The 18,565-nt window shown below is 37.3% G+C and overlaps 1 protein-coding gene across 1 annotated transcript; it reads right to left on the bottom strand.

Moving 5' to 3' along the window:
- Positions 1-10,408: 10,408 nt before the first annotated feature.
- Positions 10,409-11,457, bottom strand: LOC132608297 (uncharacterized). Its single transcript, XM_060322341.1, has 2 exons — positions 11,179-11,457; positions 10,409-11,113 (listed from the first exon to the last, which is right to left on the bottom strand). Exons 1-2 carry the CDS (start codon positions 11,455-11,457, stop codon positions 10,409-10,411), a joined length of 984 nt encoding a protein of 327 aa, XP_060178324.1.
- Between the last annotated feature and the right edge of the window lie 7,108 nt (positions 11,458-18,565).

Below are 18,565 nucleotides of genomic sequence, written 5' to 3'. Positions count from 1 at the left end.
GCAGGCCCTTTTTCTCTGTCGCCTGGTCTCGTGGGCACTCCATCAGTGGAGCACAAGTAAGTGATCAATGATGGGAAGAATAAGCTCTTGGTCCGTTCAAGCACCACCTCCCGGATTTCCTGCATAATGAGTCTCCCCACGTCAACAGGCAATCCTTCCATCACAGCACAAATTACTTTAGCCCTCTCAAGCGGCACCTCTGAATCATGTTTTGAAGGCAGCACCCTGGATGTGACAATATCAAGCCAAGTTTTGGCTTCAGCGGTGAACTCTGCAGAGTCAATCCTTTTCTGCATTGTGTTTAGCCACTTTGGTTGTTCCCCACCGTGAAGGTGGGTCACAAACCATTGTTGCCGCAGGTTTTCGTACATCTGTGCCATCTCGCTGTTGTCACCATCCTGCAGATTATAATAGGCATTGATTCTTGAGGCATTGCACAGGACATCCACACCTCTGACTTTGACAATTGCCCTATGTGTAATGTCTGCCTCTGCAGCATTTGCGTAGAATTCCCGCACCAGGGTATGATTTGCCCTGATTGGTTCATCTGCAAAGCGTATCCAGCCGCTTGTCACCAACCTTCCATAGAACTCGGGCATCTTTTCTTCCAAACTTTCTGTTACAAAGCCCCACTCTTCAATGAAGCTCTTTCCCAGCAGTCTATCATATAGCTTTGAACATTTTGCTGACTGGAAGGTGGTGGTGTCATAATATTCAATCAATGGTACTTGGGCAGCACTGGATGATGAAGCCATTTTTTGAGTTTAAGTACCTACAAAGCAAACACAATGCATATGAACACCTATAATGATGTATAATGAGGAGTTGGGTTAAGGACATTTGGGCACCCAAGTTTGGAACAGCTCTGTGCGAGCATTCTGTCTGTGAACTGGGACTTTTCCTTCAACGCGATCGCGTGACAAGGCAGCGCGATCGCGGCATTTTGCGGTATTCCTCCAGCGCGATCGCGTGAGGAACTGGCGCGATCGCGACATTTTTATTGTCTCATTAACCGCGATCGCGGTTCAACATTACGCGTTCGCGTCAGTTTTGGTCATTTACTCAGCGCGATCGCGCCAGTACAGGACGCGATCGCGCTGAATCGTTTCAGATTCAGCGAAGCATTTTCACAAACAGGTTATGGGCATCAATTTTGTGCCTTCAATTCAACGATTTTAAGCTTGTGTTTTGCCCAATTTTTTTTCTTATGTCAGCAACCAACACTCAACTCACATCACTCAACAACAAACAACAATTTATATAACAAGAATTTCAACAATTTCATCACATTTTCATGCTTAAATAAATGGAGAAAAAAAAAATTAACTCACAATTTCTAACATGGAAAGATGATAAAAACAACCCTAGGGACAAGATAATGGAGGAATCACATACCTTGTGGTTGCAAGTTGAAGAAATTTTCCGAATTTTTGAAGTTGAATTTGAGAGAAAATTGAGATATTTTTTGAGAAAAAGTGAAGGAAATGATGGGTTTCTACCGTTTTGCCTTTCTTTACTCTGTTTTGAAAACTGAAAACGCGCCTCTGCGCGATCGCGTGGTGATGTGGCGCGATCGCGTAGAGTAAATTCTCTTTTTTTTTTTTTTTTTTTACCGCGATCGCGTGGGTTCTTTGCGCGATCGCGAAGAGTAAAATTCGCCCAAATTTTTCCAGATTCAGAAAATAAGCACAGAAACCAATCTAACAAATTACAGAAACCAGCAGCTACTGATTTGTGGCTGTTCTGAAAACTCCACCTATTCAAAACAACTCCAAAAATTGTGAAATTTTGCAGATTAGTCACAAATCATAAACTAAACAATTCTAAAAAATCAAAATTCAAAAATGATTAAAAAATTTAAAAACGATGGGTTGCCTCCCACCAAGCGCTTAAGTTAACGTCGCGGCACGACGGATACCAACTTTACCGCTTTTCTCGCCATTTGGAGCTTATGAATTTGCGCCCCAACTTTGAATCAAGATTATGATGACGCTCATGGGGCGGTGGCAGAAAAACAAATAGGCCAACTCTCGGATGTCTCATTTTGCACTTTTTGGCCTTTGAGTGAGGAATGCCATTTTGTCTTCTTGGCATAGCAAACTTTAAAATAAAAACGCTTTCTTCTTCATATCCAAAATTCTCTATTAGCTCGGTTAGTTCAACTTTCATATCATCAACCAAGCACAATGTTGAAAAATGGCTCGAATGTGGTCCAACGCGCTCAAATTCCAAGTTTGCATGAATTTTGACATTCTTACCCATTAATGAACTAGAGTCTTCAAAAATGATTTCATGAACTTTTTTATGCAACTCTAGTATCATTTCTTCAATCTCGGCATCATTCACTACTCTAGGATTTGTTGGTTGGTAATTTATGATTAGCTCTTGAAAATCAATAGTGGTCACTTCTTCATTGGAAACCAACTTAACACTACTATCCATGGCTTTTTGATATTGAGTGTTACATTCTTCAATCTTTGCATTGAATTCGGCCTCCAATTTTTGGATAGCAATTTCAAGTGACTCCATTTCTTGACTTTGCTCAACATGCATTTTTAGATATTCTTCCATCATCCGTGAAAAGCCTTCACGGTGATTTTCATAGGCTTCAAGTTGTTGAGCTTGATTCATTAGCCAATCTTGGCTCAAAATTTCCTCTTTGTCAAATTTTTCTTCATGGTGAGAATCGTCCAAAGCTTGAAAAAATCCTAACATGGAGAAATCCATGTTTTGGACAGTTTCATCATCTCCATGTTGAACTACTTCCCACCAATTGGCCACAATCTTCCCATATTTTTCATTTCTCGCCATAATGCCATTCAACATTTCCTCAATTTCCTCTTTTCGAGAATTGGAAACTTCTTCTTCATGACTTAGCTCATTTTCTTCAAGTTGAACCATTTCTTCAATTTCACAACTCTCGTTGTGGTCACAAGAATTTCCAGGCTCATCTTGTAAATTTGAAATCTCTTCTTCAACTACTTCATTTTGAAGAATAGGCACATCCATGGAAATTGAAAATTTTTCATCCTCAAGTGATTTGTTCATTTCCAAAATGGATTGCCCGACAAGTTCTCGCTCCTCCTCCCTTTCCCGGTCAAAGTATGCTTGGAGCAATTCCATGATACCTTCATATTCGGTACTTTGCCCTTCGTTTGCCATATCATTGTTCCTATCAAACTCAAAAGCACAACTAGCATTTTCGTTAGAACAACTAGGGGGAGGGGAAGTGAAATAATTGGGACAATCACCCCAATGTCCACCTTGACCACCACATATATTACAAATACTCTCATCATAGGATTGAGACGGTGCACACATCTCTCTCCCGGGAGCATATTCACAATCTTGCCAAAAGTGGGGTCCTCCACAATATGGACATGGGTCATCAAAATATGGATTACAACCATCAAACCCATTTTCATTCCAAGATGCCATTTTTTTTTTATTTTATATATATAATAAAACACAGAAAACACTTATACAAATATTTACGGGTTCGGTTCAAAGCAAGTTAGCTTATTTCCTAGATTAGCCAAAATACACCAATTGTTCCCCGACAACGGCGCCATTTTTGATAACGTCCAAATCCACCCTATTAATTAGAATGGGCACGGTCGTATGCAAATATAATTTACCCAACTATGAGTCGGGGTCGAATCCCACAGAGAACAATATGTAGGTGATTTAAGCAGATTAGGAATTATCACTAACAATAGCTATGCCCGAACGCATCAATGGTTGTTTTTGATAAGGTTTTTATAAAATATGGAAATATAAATTCTAATCTACAAAGCAAGTAAATTGATCAATGGCAACAAGAATGGAAGAAGGGAAACTACTTCTCAAGTAACGATCCAATCTATTTCACGAATTGTAAATAATAGCAAGTTTATGTTATTTAGCCTCGGATAATGACTCTAAATTAACTTCTTCCGAAGATTAACTAGACTACCCAATTGAAGATCCCTCAAGCAATTAGGAGCATTAAGAACACCCGAATATGGCTACAAGTGGTATTGCCTATTCCTAGGTCAACTTCCATTAGATGAGGGTTAACGCCCCAAATTCATGTTAATTATTCTATCCCAACTCCGTTCTTCCTCTTCCGAGTTTCAAACAAAGTAAATGGGCGAGTTCAAAGGTTAGCTAATCCAATGAAAACATTCAAGAACAAGAATAATTAAAATAGCAAAAACTTACTTGATTAAGAACAATGCAAATGAATAAATAAGCACAACGAGAGTATCAATCTTAATTGTCACCAAGAGATTTCCATCAACAAGGATTAAAAAGAAGAGAGAACATTTTTGTAGGAACCCTAGCCTCCAACTTGTGGGAGCTGCCAAAGATACTGATGTTTTGCCCTCATTTTCTATTTATAGGAACTGGAATGGAAGAAATCGTCAAATCCCAGGTTCTGGTTGAAAATTGCCGAAAATCCTTCATCGCGATCGCGCCATGTGTATGCGCGATCGCGTGGATGACGTCAGCTTCCCCTGCTCCCTTAATCGCGATCGCGTGTAGATCCTGCGCGACCGCGTGGAATTAACAACGCGCGTAGGCGCGATCGCGTTACATTCCAGCGCGATCGCGTGGAGTACAATTCCCGCGTGGGCGCGATCGCGTGGGTACTCTGCGCGATCGCGTAGAGTATTTTTCCACGGCTCTTTTCCAGAACTTCCAGTTAATTCCAGTTTTGCAACTTTTTTGCTTGTTTTCCACACTTAGGCTCTAGGGACCTCGTATTACCTGAAACATGACAAAAACTACGTAAAATGACATAGACTTGCTTAAAAACAAGTAAAACTTATAGTTAAAAAGCATCGATTGTGGTGTAAAATCACGCCACATCATGACACCAGTAGTGTCTAACTAAAATTTCTGTTAAGATACCAACAGTATCTAGGCAATATTTGGTAGCACAAAATTAATGATCAAGGTCTCCAAAAGAGCCTAATTTTCGTCTACAAGGATCATGACATTAGTTGGTGTTAAAAAAAAAAAGTGATTATGGAGAATAAATTAAAGGCTCCTGAAGAGCTCATATAGTATTATGTCATTCGTTCTAGATTGTAATATATGAAGGTGTTATGATTAAAACACAAGTTGTAGTAAACCCGAAGTTTACTAAAGTAAATGGCTATCATATTGAAGCTATAAATGATTGGAGGACTAAATATCTTCAAAATCATAGTGTGTAAGCCATATGTATGTGAAAAGTTACCCTCTCTATTCTCTAAATTGTACTACATAAATATAAGCATGATGAAATCATATGCCATGATAAACCAGAAGTTTATTGATACAAAACAGGAGTTCATGTCATAGTAAACCAGAAGTTTACTAAAGCAAACATGGCATGGTAAACTTAAAGTTTACTAGTATAAATAAATTTTATTAGTCGGCATGAGCGGTTTGTCCATCCCGATTCAAATATAATGTGCAGATTGAGTATTTGACATATATTGAAGAACCAGAAAATTCTTCAAGAATTTAGTTTTGTTGCTTGTTCTCATGATAAGTGGATTGTACTGGCTAATGTTGGGATTGAATTTCCTAACTCTGAAAAAAATATAAAAGGTGAATATGGGCCCGTTCACCTATTATGTGATGTCTCAAATAGATGCATCGATAAGACAGTCACATGTGTTTTATTGTCGACCTGCAGTTTGACATATGCAAAGTTACTTGCTCAAAATAATTGAGTTGAAAGCACAATTTTCAGATTATGTAATCAAGATAATTCATCTTGTTAATGCTAGTTTATATTCAAGCTGGTTTGGCGTCGAATGCCTCTGATAAATAGCTAAACCATTGTTTATGAGAACAAAGCTTTATGTGCTGGTCTGAGATATGATATATGGTATACAACATCACTTGTATGCTTCAGACCAATAAATTATTTTAAATTCTCCCCTCACAATTGGGTCAGGAGTAGGAACCATATATTTCCATCTAACAGTTTTTATGTATGGTATATGATTAATTAATCTACCATGATGTGCGAAGATGGATTCCCTCAAAGAATATGGGATATATGTTAGTTTATCTAACATAAGGGGGAGGAATAAGCAGTTATGAAATATGTTGTAAATTATCATTAGTATGATCCTCATTCAAAAAATAATTCAAATCGAATGCTCGAAGCATTGCTGATCCAAAATTAGTCTCATATTTCAGCTGCAAAATGCTCATACTAACATTGATGTCCCCGAAGGACAGAGTATACAACATGTATGAAGCATGTTAGATCAATCGGTTCCAAATGAAATAATCCTTGAAAAGGGAAGGAACAAATGATGAAAATGATCATTATAAGGAGGCAATGTGCTCTTGAAGAGCCTACGACATAACACTTCATGAAACTTTATGAGAGGTTAGGTACCAAAAAATAATGGAAGTGATGAGATCTCAATAAGTTATGTCCTATTGCAAACCGATACAAGATAATATATCGTCGACGATATCTTTGGTACAATATAGCGCAATATTGTAAAAGATTATGAGGATCTGAATTCTACGTATATAAAGCATGCTAACGTAGACATTATTACCAAGTGAAATGACGCATCTTGGTAAGCATAAAGCTTATTTGACCTGCTGTCCAGACACCAGAAGATGTCATATCATTTAAATAGAAATAGATGTTGTCACATCCTAAATGAATTACTTGACAAAATTCCTGAAGAATTTAAATGCCTGAAGCATATACAAGTTGTAGAAATTTGTTCATAATTCTTATATGAATTAAGTTAAGCAAGGTGAATGCGATTTTATCAGCTTAATGAATATTCACTGACTAAGGGCACAAATGACTCTATTTATCCTTACGTCTTTGTGGAAATAAAAATTTGTGGTGCAAGTTGATGACTTGAATATTATTGAAACTCTTGAAGAATTCTCAAAAGCAGTATATTAGCTATTGAAAGAAGTTGAAATGAAAAACTTGCAGAATTCTTTGGTCCTGAAGTGTCATATCTTTATGCAATTGATGCATTTATATATTTTGCTATGACTATGAGGGATTATAGTCATACGATGTTGTTCTACATGACAGTCAAATCATATAAAGATAACATATGTTTATAAAACAAGTCAGGAATGCACTTGGAGTGATTTCAACAATATTATATGCGTATGCAACTCTATCCAACGACTGAAGATACAACAGCACACATAGCCCAACAAAAGAGAAGATTCATAAAAGGACAAGGCATATTTCACCAAAGTTGTTCTTCACACACGATCTCCCAAAAATGTGATATCAACGTGCAACAGATTGGTTCAAGTGATAACATGGCTGATTTGTTCACCAAGTCTCTACCAACTGCAACTTTCGAGAAGATGGTGCACAAGATTGAGATGCTAAGATTTAAGTTTTTGGATTGAAGTTCTCATCAGGGGGAGTCAATACGCGTTGTACTCTTTTTCCCTTTCAAGGTTTTTGTCCCACTGGGTTTTTCCTTGTAAGGTTTTTAATGAGGCAACCTAATGGTGTATTATTAGAAATGTGTACTCTTTTTCCTTCACTAGATTTTTTCCCACTGGGTTTTTTTCTAGTAAGGTTTTAACGAGGCACATTATCTATCAAATAGACATCCAAGGGGGAGTGCTATAAATATTATTTATTATTTTGGATGTCTATCTTTAGGAGAAATATTAGGGTTAGTCTTTGGGATCAAATCACTTTTCCCCTATAAATATAGAGGTTCTCCTTCATTGTAAATCAATCCCGAACAAGAGAAATAAGATATCTCCTCTCTTCTCTCTTTCTCTACAAATATTCTTGTTCTTGTTTTATTATTGTAGAACATGATTGTTTTTGTTGAATTTCTACTCGCATTTTATATTTAGACGTGTATTCAAATTCCGACGTCTTAATATATTTTTTTAGTAAATAAAGTAACTTTTATTACCAAAGTGCATTATTTACAGCTCAAGACATCAACAAAATAGACGAAAAAAAGAAACTATGGGATCTGGACATCTTCCCAGTCCCAGTTGCATCGCCTAGCCTTAAAACATACTGTAAGTCTATCTATCTGCCACAGTCTTACCCGGTAGTACACAAATCCCTTACTGTTTAGTAACTCCTTTCATCATGGATAAAAATTTAATTTGTCCAGAGTTTTCGCTAGCTTCGACTTCATCCTACCTCGCGCACAAATCTGTTGAATTATCCCTCTCACCAGCTGATCAGCAGGTCTTTTCTTGGACTGAAAAATGCACTGGTTCCTCTCATGCCATACTTGATACACGCACCCAGCCAACGCCATTTTGTACATTTCCTCCCCAGGTCTTCTGCACTTGATATGACTGCATGCCCAAGTCAATTCATGGTTCCATGTCATTGCTTGTCTATGAATTCCTTGTCAAACCAACAGCTTGTTCCATACACCTGCAGCATAAGCACATTCAAAGAATAGATGGTTGATGGATTCATCATTTCCATCACACAGTGGACACACTACGTCATTTGTCATACCCCATTTCTTCAGTCTATCACTAGTGGCCAGTCTACCATGGGCAGCGAGATTGAAAATAAATAGCCATCTAGGGAGTCCTTCATTGTGATAGAATAGTCTCCACCAGTGCACTCTTGGAGCTTCACCCTTCAACTTTTGATACATTGCTTTAATAGAATAGTACGGCATAGCAATGAATTCATCTGGCTTATACCCACTGCTTCTATATATTTTTTGGCTTTAAGAATTTTCCTTATCATCCAAGAGGCCTGTTTTACTTCCTCATCCCACAAATTCTTATGTTTCCCATAGTATGTGTGCACCCATTGAACCCAAATCTTATCTTTCTTGCTGTGTAGGTTCCATAGTAACTTGGTTATGGCTGCTCTATTCCATATTGTAATGTCAAGAACATTCCATCCCCCAGCTTCTTTAGGGCCGCATATTTTGTCCCAAGCTAGTAGAGCCTTTTTTGATACAGCTATACCCCCTGTCCACAAAAAGGTTCTGCAAACTGCTTCAATTATCTTTATCACTTTCCTAGGCAGCACGAACAACTGGGACCAAAAGACTTGTATGGAGAAGAGGACACTCTTTAGCAATTGCATTCTACCAGCGTAAGACAGAAACTTGGTAGTCCAAGAGGTAATTCTTCCCACCATCTTCTCAAGTAGGGGTTGGTATTGGACTACGGATATTCTTTTAGCGCAAAGAGGGACTCCGAGATACTTTATTGGCAATTCACCCTTAGGGATACCCAAGAAGTACAGTATTCTCCTTTGATCTTCATTAGGAACACCCCCAAAATATATGGAGCTCTTGTCTTTATTTGCAATAAGCCCAGAGACACTTGAAAACTCCTGGAATATTGTATACATCAATTGCACAGATCCCAAATCTCCCCTTGAGAATAGTAATAGATCATCCGCGAAACCCAGTTGTATTAGTTGCATCTTTTCACATCTCGGGTGGTAATTAAAGTTTGGGATGTGTTGTAATTGCCTCAAGTTTCTGCTCAAATAATCCATTGCAATGACAAACAGAAAGGGGGATAATGGATCTCCTTGCCTTAGGCCTTTCTTTGCTGGGAAAGGAGCACTAGGAGTGCTATTGATAAGTATAGAATATGACACTGTGGTAACACATGTCATTATCCATTTGATGAAACTAGCAGGAAAATTCATACCAATTAGCACCTACTCCAAGAAACTCCATTCAACCGAGTCATATGCTTTTTGCATATCTAGTTTAATCATACATCTTGGTGATAGCCCCTTTTTTCCATATCCTTTTACCAGTTCCTGACTCATGATTATATTATCAGATATCAGTCTCCCAGGTACAAAGGCTGCTTGACATTTATCAATCAACCCATCCATTACCTCATGTAATCTGCTAGTAAGTATTTTGGATATTATTTTGTAGAGCACTGTGCAGCAAGATATTGGCATGTATTCTTTGATGGTCAGAGGATTCTTCACTTTGGGTATTAGAGTGACAGAGGTACCGTTGATAGCTCTGTACATCCCTGATGTGCTGAAAAATTCTTTGATGGCTTGATTGATATCCCCTCCCATTATGGACCATGTCTTTTTGAAGAATAGAGAGTTATATCCATCACAGCCAGGTGCTTTAGAGCATTCTATGTTGTTCATTGCTTGATGTATCTCATCACTGGTGACAGGCCTGATAAGTTGTAGTTGTTGAGCTCTATTCAATATAGGACCATTCTTCATGATATCGGGCCTTATATCAGGTACTTGATTGTTTGCAGCCCCAAGAAGACCCTTGTAGAAACTCAGTATTTCATCTTCTATCCCCTGTGCATCTTGTATTATATCTCCTGCGGCATTCTTTAGAGATTTTATACTATTCTGTGCAGATATGTTCTTCATACACGCATGAAAGTATGATGTATTGGTATCCCCCATTTTAAGCCACTAGCATCTTGATTTCTGCATAAATATACTTTCCTCCACATTGCTCCATTTCTCTAGTTGAATTTTTAGATCCTTTTCAATAGCAAACAGGCTCGTATCATGTGTCGTACTCCTCATTTGCTCCTGCATATCTTGCAACATTGCTCTCACTTCCTTCACTTTTGCACTTACTTTGTAAGAATCAGTCCCTGCTAGCTTTTTCAACTTAGCTTTCATCGTTTTCAACTTTTGCCAAACCTTTTGCATACCAGTACTTTCCATCGGTTTTGCCCAAACTTTCTGAATCGTCACCTGAAACTCAGGAAGATCAGCCACATAGTTGAAAAATCTGAATGGTTTGGGACCGCCATCTGTACAATTATTAAAATGAATTCCAAGGGGCGTGTGATCAGAGAATATTGGGTCCATAACCATGACTTCCAGCTGCTTCATAGTATTCATCCATGCTGCATTGACAAGGGCCCTATCTATTTTGCTATGTATATGAGAATTAGTCCATGTGAACTCTCGCCCAATATATTTAAGTTCCACCATATGGGTATCGCACAGAAATTCTTTGAAATCCCATACTTCGTTGTTCTGTATTTGGTTCCCATGTATCCTGTCATCCTGATCAAGTACTGAGTTATAATTTCCCATAGCTATCCAGGCTTGAGTAATGTTTTGGTTTAACCCCTTCAGTTCATTCCAAATTCCTCTTCTATCCTGTATTGTATGCAACCCGTAATTGCCGTAAATAAGAATCTCAACCCAATAGAGTATATGTAAACCTCCCCATGTATCAACTGACCATGTTCATGCAACATATGAAAATCCACCAAGTTTGGGTTCCATAATGTCCATATCCTGCCTTTAAGACATGAGTTGTAGTTATTGCACCAGCTCCAACCAGGTACCAGCTTCTTGATGAGCTTATCAGCTCTTATTTCCTTTACTCTATGCTCTACTATGGCAATTACTCCTACTTTATTCTCTTTAATAAAAACTTTAAGCTCTCTATGCTTGTAAAGCTTATTTATTCCCCTAATATTCCATGTAATCACTTTCATGTAGGATTATGGTTCGGGGGTGGACCAGCACTGGGCCCTTCTTTACTACACTGGCCAGTTTCAGGTGAAATATTGGTACTGCCCTCCGGATGTAGTGGACTAAATCCATTTGGAGACGTGATACCCATAGTATCATCTCTGCTTGGTTGGACATTTTTTACCATTCCTTTAGCTGCTTGCCATCCTTCTTTGTGAGATTGGTTCGTTTGTGGTTGTGGAATAGTTGCCTTCTTTCCAACCTCCTTGTTCTTTTGTCCCAACTGCTGCTGGCCTTGCACACCGTGTGTCTGCCTGTTTATATTAGGATCCTCTGCACCTTCCCTTGACTGCCATTGTTGCTGTTTCACTATAGGTGCTCTCCTCATATGTGGTGCTTGTTGTTTAGCCTCCATTTTCTTACACACATGGCTAAGTTTCATACATTTGTTGTAGTAAAGAGGTTTCCAGTCATAAGCCACCACCTGATCAAACATTTTACCACTTGGGTTCTTCACTCTTACTATATTCGGGAGAGGAATAGTGACGTCCATTTCGACCAGAATCCTAGCGTGGGATATCCTTTCCTTGTTCGTAGTACATTCATCCGCATACAATGGTCACCTAATCCACTCCCAATCCTACCAAGAGACTCCATTCCCCAACAACTGAGTGGTAAGTTTGGTAATTTCACCCATAGAGGAATGGTCTTCAGTATTTCATCACTGAAATTGAACTCCGCAGTTCACGCTTTGGTTATCACTGGTTTGCTACCTATTGTGTGAGGTCCCGAGTATAGCACTACATCTCTGTCCTCAATGGAATTGAATTTTAGAACGAAATACCCGTCATTATGATAGTATGCAATGGGTTTCGATGCAAAATTCCATTGGCTTGTTACAAACCTCTCCAGCGCCCCAAAGCTGGGTGAATCTCCAACAACATACAAGATCAGCGAGTTTCTCCATTTTTCAGCTTCCTTTTCCACTTCGGCCTCTACCATCTCGACAACTTTAACTCCATTAATTATTTTCGAGGCTTTATAGATAAGAGTCATACCTCTTTTGGAGAATCTATTCCCTCCTACCATGCTTGCCCAAGTACGATTAGCTTCATTCCCAGCAAGAGGAGCTTGATTTAGCTGTAATTTCTTTTTTGCTCCCTCCGATTGGCCTTCATAGCTATCCAATACCTCTTTATTCGTTTGCTTTACCCCTATCGGAGTAGAGGATTCTTGTGTTTCTGCAGTTTCCTTTGTGGCCAGTGGGCATTACCTAATCCTACCGCCACTATTGCATTTCCGACTGTACCTGGGCCCGCCGCCGCCAAAGTCATAGGGTTTGGGCTGGCCTCAGATCCTATTATTGGTTTTCCCTTTTGTACTGGCATGGGTGTTGGTTGCGCCGGCGGAGTACGAGGTGCTCCCCGATTCTGTTGTAATGACGGCCACTCAATCTCGGTTACCGTCTCGCTCTCCGTTGCCACTTTTCCTAGTCCAAGCTTCGCAGCTATCGCTGCTATTTCCTGGCTCGTATTATTCGCGTCTTTCTTAGGCTGGCCCCGAGCCATGGCCGGTGGTCGATGAAGGGTTCAGGTCGTCTCAGTCTAGAGAGGGTTTCTAGAGATAAGTCTAGAGAGGCTATATTTAATATTAATAAAAACAAATGAGGCCTTAATGATATTAAGATTTTGTTACAGTCTTAATCATTCAAATATATTCATGCCCATTAGGTGGTTGTAACATATAAAATATAAACAGACTTAATGGTCAGGTGAATTATTCAGATTCATACTAAAAAACAAACTTAAAGATTGAGATTTGAATGATTAAGATATTCATTAAGTGGAAACAAATGAGGACATTATCTATTCATGAATTTCTGCAAAGCTGACATTTCAACAATATTCTATCTACTTTCGTTGCCAACCGTTAACGTTGCTACCATCATAAATCACGTCAAGTCCCACCATCATCATCAACTACCACCATCGCTAACGTTTCCACCATCATCAATCACGTCACGCCGCACCATCATCATCAACTAAGGCGAACGTAAATAGAATATTGTTGAGATGCATTTTTGCAGAACTCCTTAAATTGATATCAATTTAGGCCTCATTTCTTTGCACTTAATGAAGGTCTGAATTTTAATTAGTTGGATCTCAATCATTAAGTATGTGTTTTTAAAGTTTGAATCTTAATCATTCAGTTTGTTTTATTCTTCATAAGTACAAGCACTTAATGGATCCGAATGATTAAGAGTTATAACAAAGTCTTAATATGTTAAGTCAAGGATTTATGTGAAGACGAAATCTAAACATTACTCCATCAAATTTCACCGCTAACTACAGCACGCTATTATCAACTATTGTCATCACCACCGACCATTATTATCGATACCGCCACTTACAATCCATTACCACCGTCCTCATATACTACTACCATTGCTATCAATCATCATAGTTAATTGTCGCTATTACTAGCCATCATTAACAATAACCACCACTAATAACATAACTTTAACATCCACCGGGCACTAGTAATACTCACCACCATCAGTCATTGCTATATACATAGCCACAACGATTATCAGTCACGCCATCATTACTACCACTATTGTTCATCATAATTATCAACCATCACCAACCACCACAACTAATCACTATTACGAGTCACCATCTCCGCCAACTATTATCCACACCTGCCAACATCACTACCAACCATCACCCTCGATCGGCAACCACAACTATAACTGTTAGCTATCACCGCCACCAACTACCACCATCAGTCAACATCACAACCAACCACCATGTTCGGCCAGCAAGAAAAATCATAACTGTAGTCATCAGTATTCAGATTCAGACATCTTAATATTAATAAAAATAAATGACATCTTAATGAAATTAAAACATTGTTGTAGATTCTAACCATTCAGGTTTATTTAGATCCATTAAGTGGTTGTAATATAAAAGCACTTTTAATACTCCCTCCGTTTCAATTTATGTGATGTAGTTTGACTGGACACGAAGTTTAAGAAATAAAAAAGACTTTTAATCTTGTGGTCTAAAATAAGCCAAAGATATTTGTGTGGTTATAGATCATCTCGTAAAGCGTAAAAGGTAAAGTTTAAAGTTAAATTGTTGTCAAATAAGAAAATGTATAATTCTTTTTGGGACAAACTAAAAAGAAAAATGTATCACGTAAATTGGGATAGAGGGAGTAATTAAGATCTGAATGATTAAGTGTCAGACCTAAAATCGAATGCACCTCATGATTAAGATTCAGACCTTCATTAAGTGTAAACGAATGAGTCCTAAATGTAGGATCAATAAATCGAATACAAAATATTTTCGCAACACGCATTAGCATTTAACAAATTTACATTCATTTTCCTTGAGGTGTTTTTTCGGATTGAATTCTTGTGGTTTCCATTGTTTAGAGAAAGGAAGAGGAAATCGGTATTTTCACTTTTCCAATGGGGAATTCTCAGTGTTAGAGGTTTGGGTATCTTTTTCTTTTGTTTCATTTTATGTCTTTTTGTGTTTTCAAATCCATCATTATTTACGAGTCATATTTCAAAAGAAAATCAAAGACAATGTATCACAGACCACTCATCTATAAAAATCTCTCGTCCCAATATTCATAGTCTATCTAATGAAAAATTCCTTCGTTATACTCAAATGAATTTGAACGAGCATAGAAGTTAACATACGTATAAATGAACTCAATGTTTAAGAATCAATACATCCTTTTGTCTAATTTTCAATCATTTTGGTACTTTTGGATCCATCAAAATCTAGACCCATCTTTTCAGAGAAAATCAAAGAAAATTGATCATCAACCTCCTTTTTCTACCGATCTCTCATATCTAAATCATAAGCTAATCTACCTGATAAATACCTTCGGAACACTCGATAAATTAAAATGTAAAAAGACAATTCATATATTCATAAACAAAACCCTCTTTAAAAAAATATATAGTCTCTCTTATTTTTCCTTACTTTCCAGGATTTAGAATATTGCTAAAGCTACTTCAGTCTATGATATCTCAAAAAAAAAAAGTCACTGAGAATCACCATACATTGTTGCTTCAGGTAATCAGAACAGTCTCAACACTCACTTATAATTTCATGTGGCCCCACCAAGACCTTTCTCTAATTTTCTTTTTATTCATTGTATAAATGGTTGATATCAATGAATAGTTTTTTTATTTCTCTTATTTGTTCCATCTAATTAAGGTATCCATGTGAGAGTTACTTTCTCTTTATTCTTGAGAGATCCCCTCTATATATCTTTAGATTATAACATAGAGATTTGGCAGTCCTACCTTTATGGTGAGCTTTATGATGTGTTTATCGAATGGAAAAGCTTTCAATGCATCTTTATGCAAAAAGAGTTGAATCTGAATCAAAGACAAAGAAGATGATTCGAACTTCCCTAAGATTATGATGCTGATATCATATATCATACAGGTAAGTTTAATATCTTTATTGTATTATTATTGCACACATGTTTTGGAGCTTCAAGAATAATGGACCTAAGCGAATTTGTAAGAAATTATGGAGGATACTATAACTTTTTATTGTTGGTACATTAAAAAATAATAAATAAGTATATTAAATTCTTTCATAAACTACTGATTCAAATCTTCCAAGAGAAGAAACTCCATACCTTAAGTGCATCTTCCCAGATTAGTAAATCTTCAACATGTTTATTCATTCGTGAGAAAATCTGCATATTGATTGGCCTCCCTCGAGATATGTATAATAATGGCTTGGTTAATTTCCAACCTATATTTGCAATCTTCAATAATAGTTTTGAAAGGATGAAGTTGTATATTCTTCTCAACGATAAGCTTGACAGTAATTGGGCAGTCCTTTTCCATTTTCAATTTCTTAAAATGTATGTTTTTTTGCTAATTTTAGTCCTTGATTGATACTCAATAGTTCTGTAATAAAGCTTGAAGTAGACTTAAATTTTTAGAGTATCCCAACAATCACTTTTCTTAATCATCTCGAAAAGCAACATCTCTCTTGACACCACCATCGATACGTGAAGAAGATTTTCTAATCAAAATACTATGTTATGTGGACTTGATGAGTGTATTTAATTCCCTGCATTTTCTAGACTCAGACTTGTCGTGTGGACACAGTGTTAACCAGTAAAGCATACCCATGTCTAGAAGATGAATATAGTGGAAATGAGGATTCTCAAATGAATGTATGTGTATACTATGAGAGATATGATTAGAAAATAAGTCATACTGGATGAGGAGGGTTTGGCGGACAAAATGAGGGAATCGAGGCTGAGATGGTTCAGGAATGTGAAGATAAGGTGGCGGATGCGCCAGTATGGAGGTGTGAGATGTTGGTTGCAGCAGGAGTTATGAGATGTAGAAGTAGGTGATTAGACAGGACGTGTCACAACTTCATCTTATTGAGGACACGATCCTAGATAGGAAGGTATAAAAGTCAAGGATTAGTAGATAGCCGAGTGTTGTCGCACTTTATGTGTGAGAGAGTGAGGGGTTAGCCTCCTCTCCTCTTCTTCTTATTAGTGGTATTATGTAGTTTCTTATTCCTCAATATATTTTACTATATGTCTCTTTATTTGTTTTATATCTTGCTATCTTACTGTTATATTTTTCTTGCAACCATGCTTCGAAAACTTTTATTTTGAGTCGAGGATCTATCGGAAATAACTTTTTTACCCCATAAAAGTACGGGCAAGGTCTGCGTACATCATACCCTCCCCAAACCCACTTGTGGGATTACACTGGTATGTTGTTGTTGTTGTTGTTGTTATTGTTTCGTTTTCTGGACTTAAAAGACCATGGCTTGATCAACACGGTCTTTCTCATTATCTTATTCTTTCAAATCATATTCTCCTATTCCTTTGACAAAGTTTATAATTTTGTTATCTTCGTTTAAAGGTTTATGTATGGCAATGAGACTATCACAAATTCCCTTAATTTTTTTATATAGTCATCCTCAGATTTTGATCCCACCTTGATACTCTAAATTTGTTGCTTCAATTGAAATTTCTTGTCCTTGCTAACTTGTAAGTAATTGCCCTCAAGACTCTCTCAAATTTGTTTGGCAGAAGTGCATCTAATGATAAGAAACATTGACTCTTCAGTCATGATTCTAGTTAGCTATCTTTTCATGAAGATGCCTTTCTTTTCCAATTCTATGAACTTAGCATTGACGTTTGCTTCATCATTTTCGTTTACCACAACCTTAGGGGAGAAACACCTTCACAATAATCTCACAGTTCTTCAAGGTCTGCATCAACTGACTTATCTGAGTCTCTAAATAAAATTGTTTAAGAATTTCAATTTTATGGGTTACATAGCGATGAATTGATGGAGAGATCCTGGCAAAAGGGAAAGAGTGGAGGAAAATGAACTGACATTGAAGAACGTGGAACATGGTTCATGATACAAAATAACTTAGGCTATAATTAGAGCTCTGGTACCATAAAAAAGATTTATAATAAAAAATACTTTGTTAAGTGGACTTGATGAATGTACTTTTCTTCATTGCATTTTCTAAACTTGAAAGATAATGGCTTGATCAACATAATCTTTTTCATTGTCTTCTTCTCGCATATCACATCATCTCAGTTCATTGACAAAATGAGCAAAGGCTGAATATGGAGCCTTTCCTACCATAACAATCCCTAAGGTTTTGTATTTGTTTCCAAGGCCTTTGACAAAGTTTATACCTTTGATATCTTCGTCTAAAAGTTTGTGTATAGCAGTGAGACTATCATAAAATTTCTTTTATGTAGTCGTCTATAAATTTTAATCTCATCTTGATACTATGAATTTATTGCTTCAATTAAAATTTACTGTCCTTGCTAACTTGTAAGTAATTGTCCTCAAGGCTCTCCCAAACTTGTTTGGCGAAAGTGTATTCAATGATAAGAAACATTGACTTTTCAATCATGGTTCCTGTTAGTCAACTTATTTTACCTTCTCATAGAGGCAAAGTTTCTATGTACTCATTTGGGGTGGTTTCATAATGACAAACAATCTCATATGTGGATTGGGGTACAAAATTCCCATTACCATTTCCATTTCAAGTGATTTAATCTGCAAAAAAATAATATTATCAGAAACAAAGTGAG

This window comes from Lycium barbarum, chromosome 8, assembly GCF_019175385.1.
Source record: "Lycium barbarum isolate Lr01 chromosome 8, ASM1917538v2, whole genome shotgun sequence".
In the NCBI taxonomy this organism is placed as follows: domain Eukaryota; kingdom Viridiplantae; phylum Streptophyta; class Magnoliopsida; order Solanales; family Solanaceae; genus Lycium; species Lycium barbarum.
Note: the sequence above shows the minus strand (reverse complement) of the source record. Positions and strands in the feature narration are given on the sequence as shown.

Excerpts from the sequence above, each read along its gene's own strand:
- LOC132608297 (XM_060322341.1), bottom strand. The coding sequence starts at position 11,457 with ATGAAAGTGATTACATGGAATATTAGGGGAATAAATAAGCTTTACAAG. Across the intron at positions 11,114-11,178 it reads GTCAGTTGATACATGGGGAG|GATAGAAGAGGAATTTGGAA; the intron begins GTTTACATATAC and ends CATACAATACAG.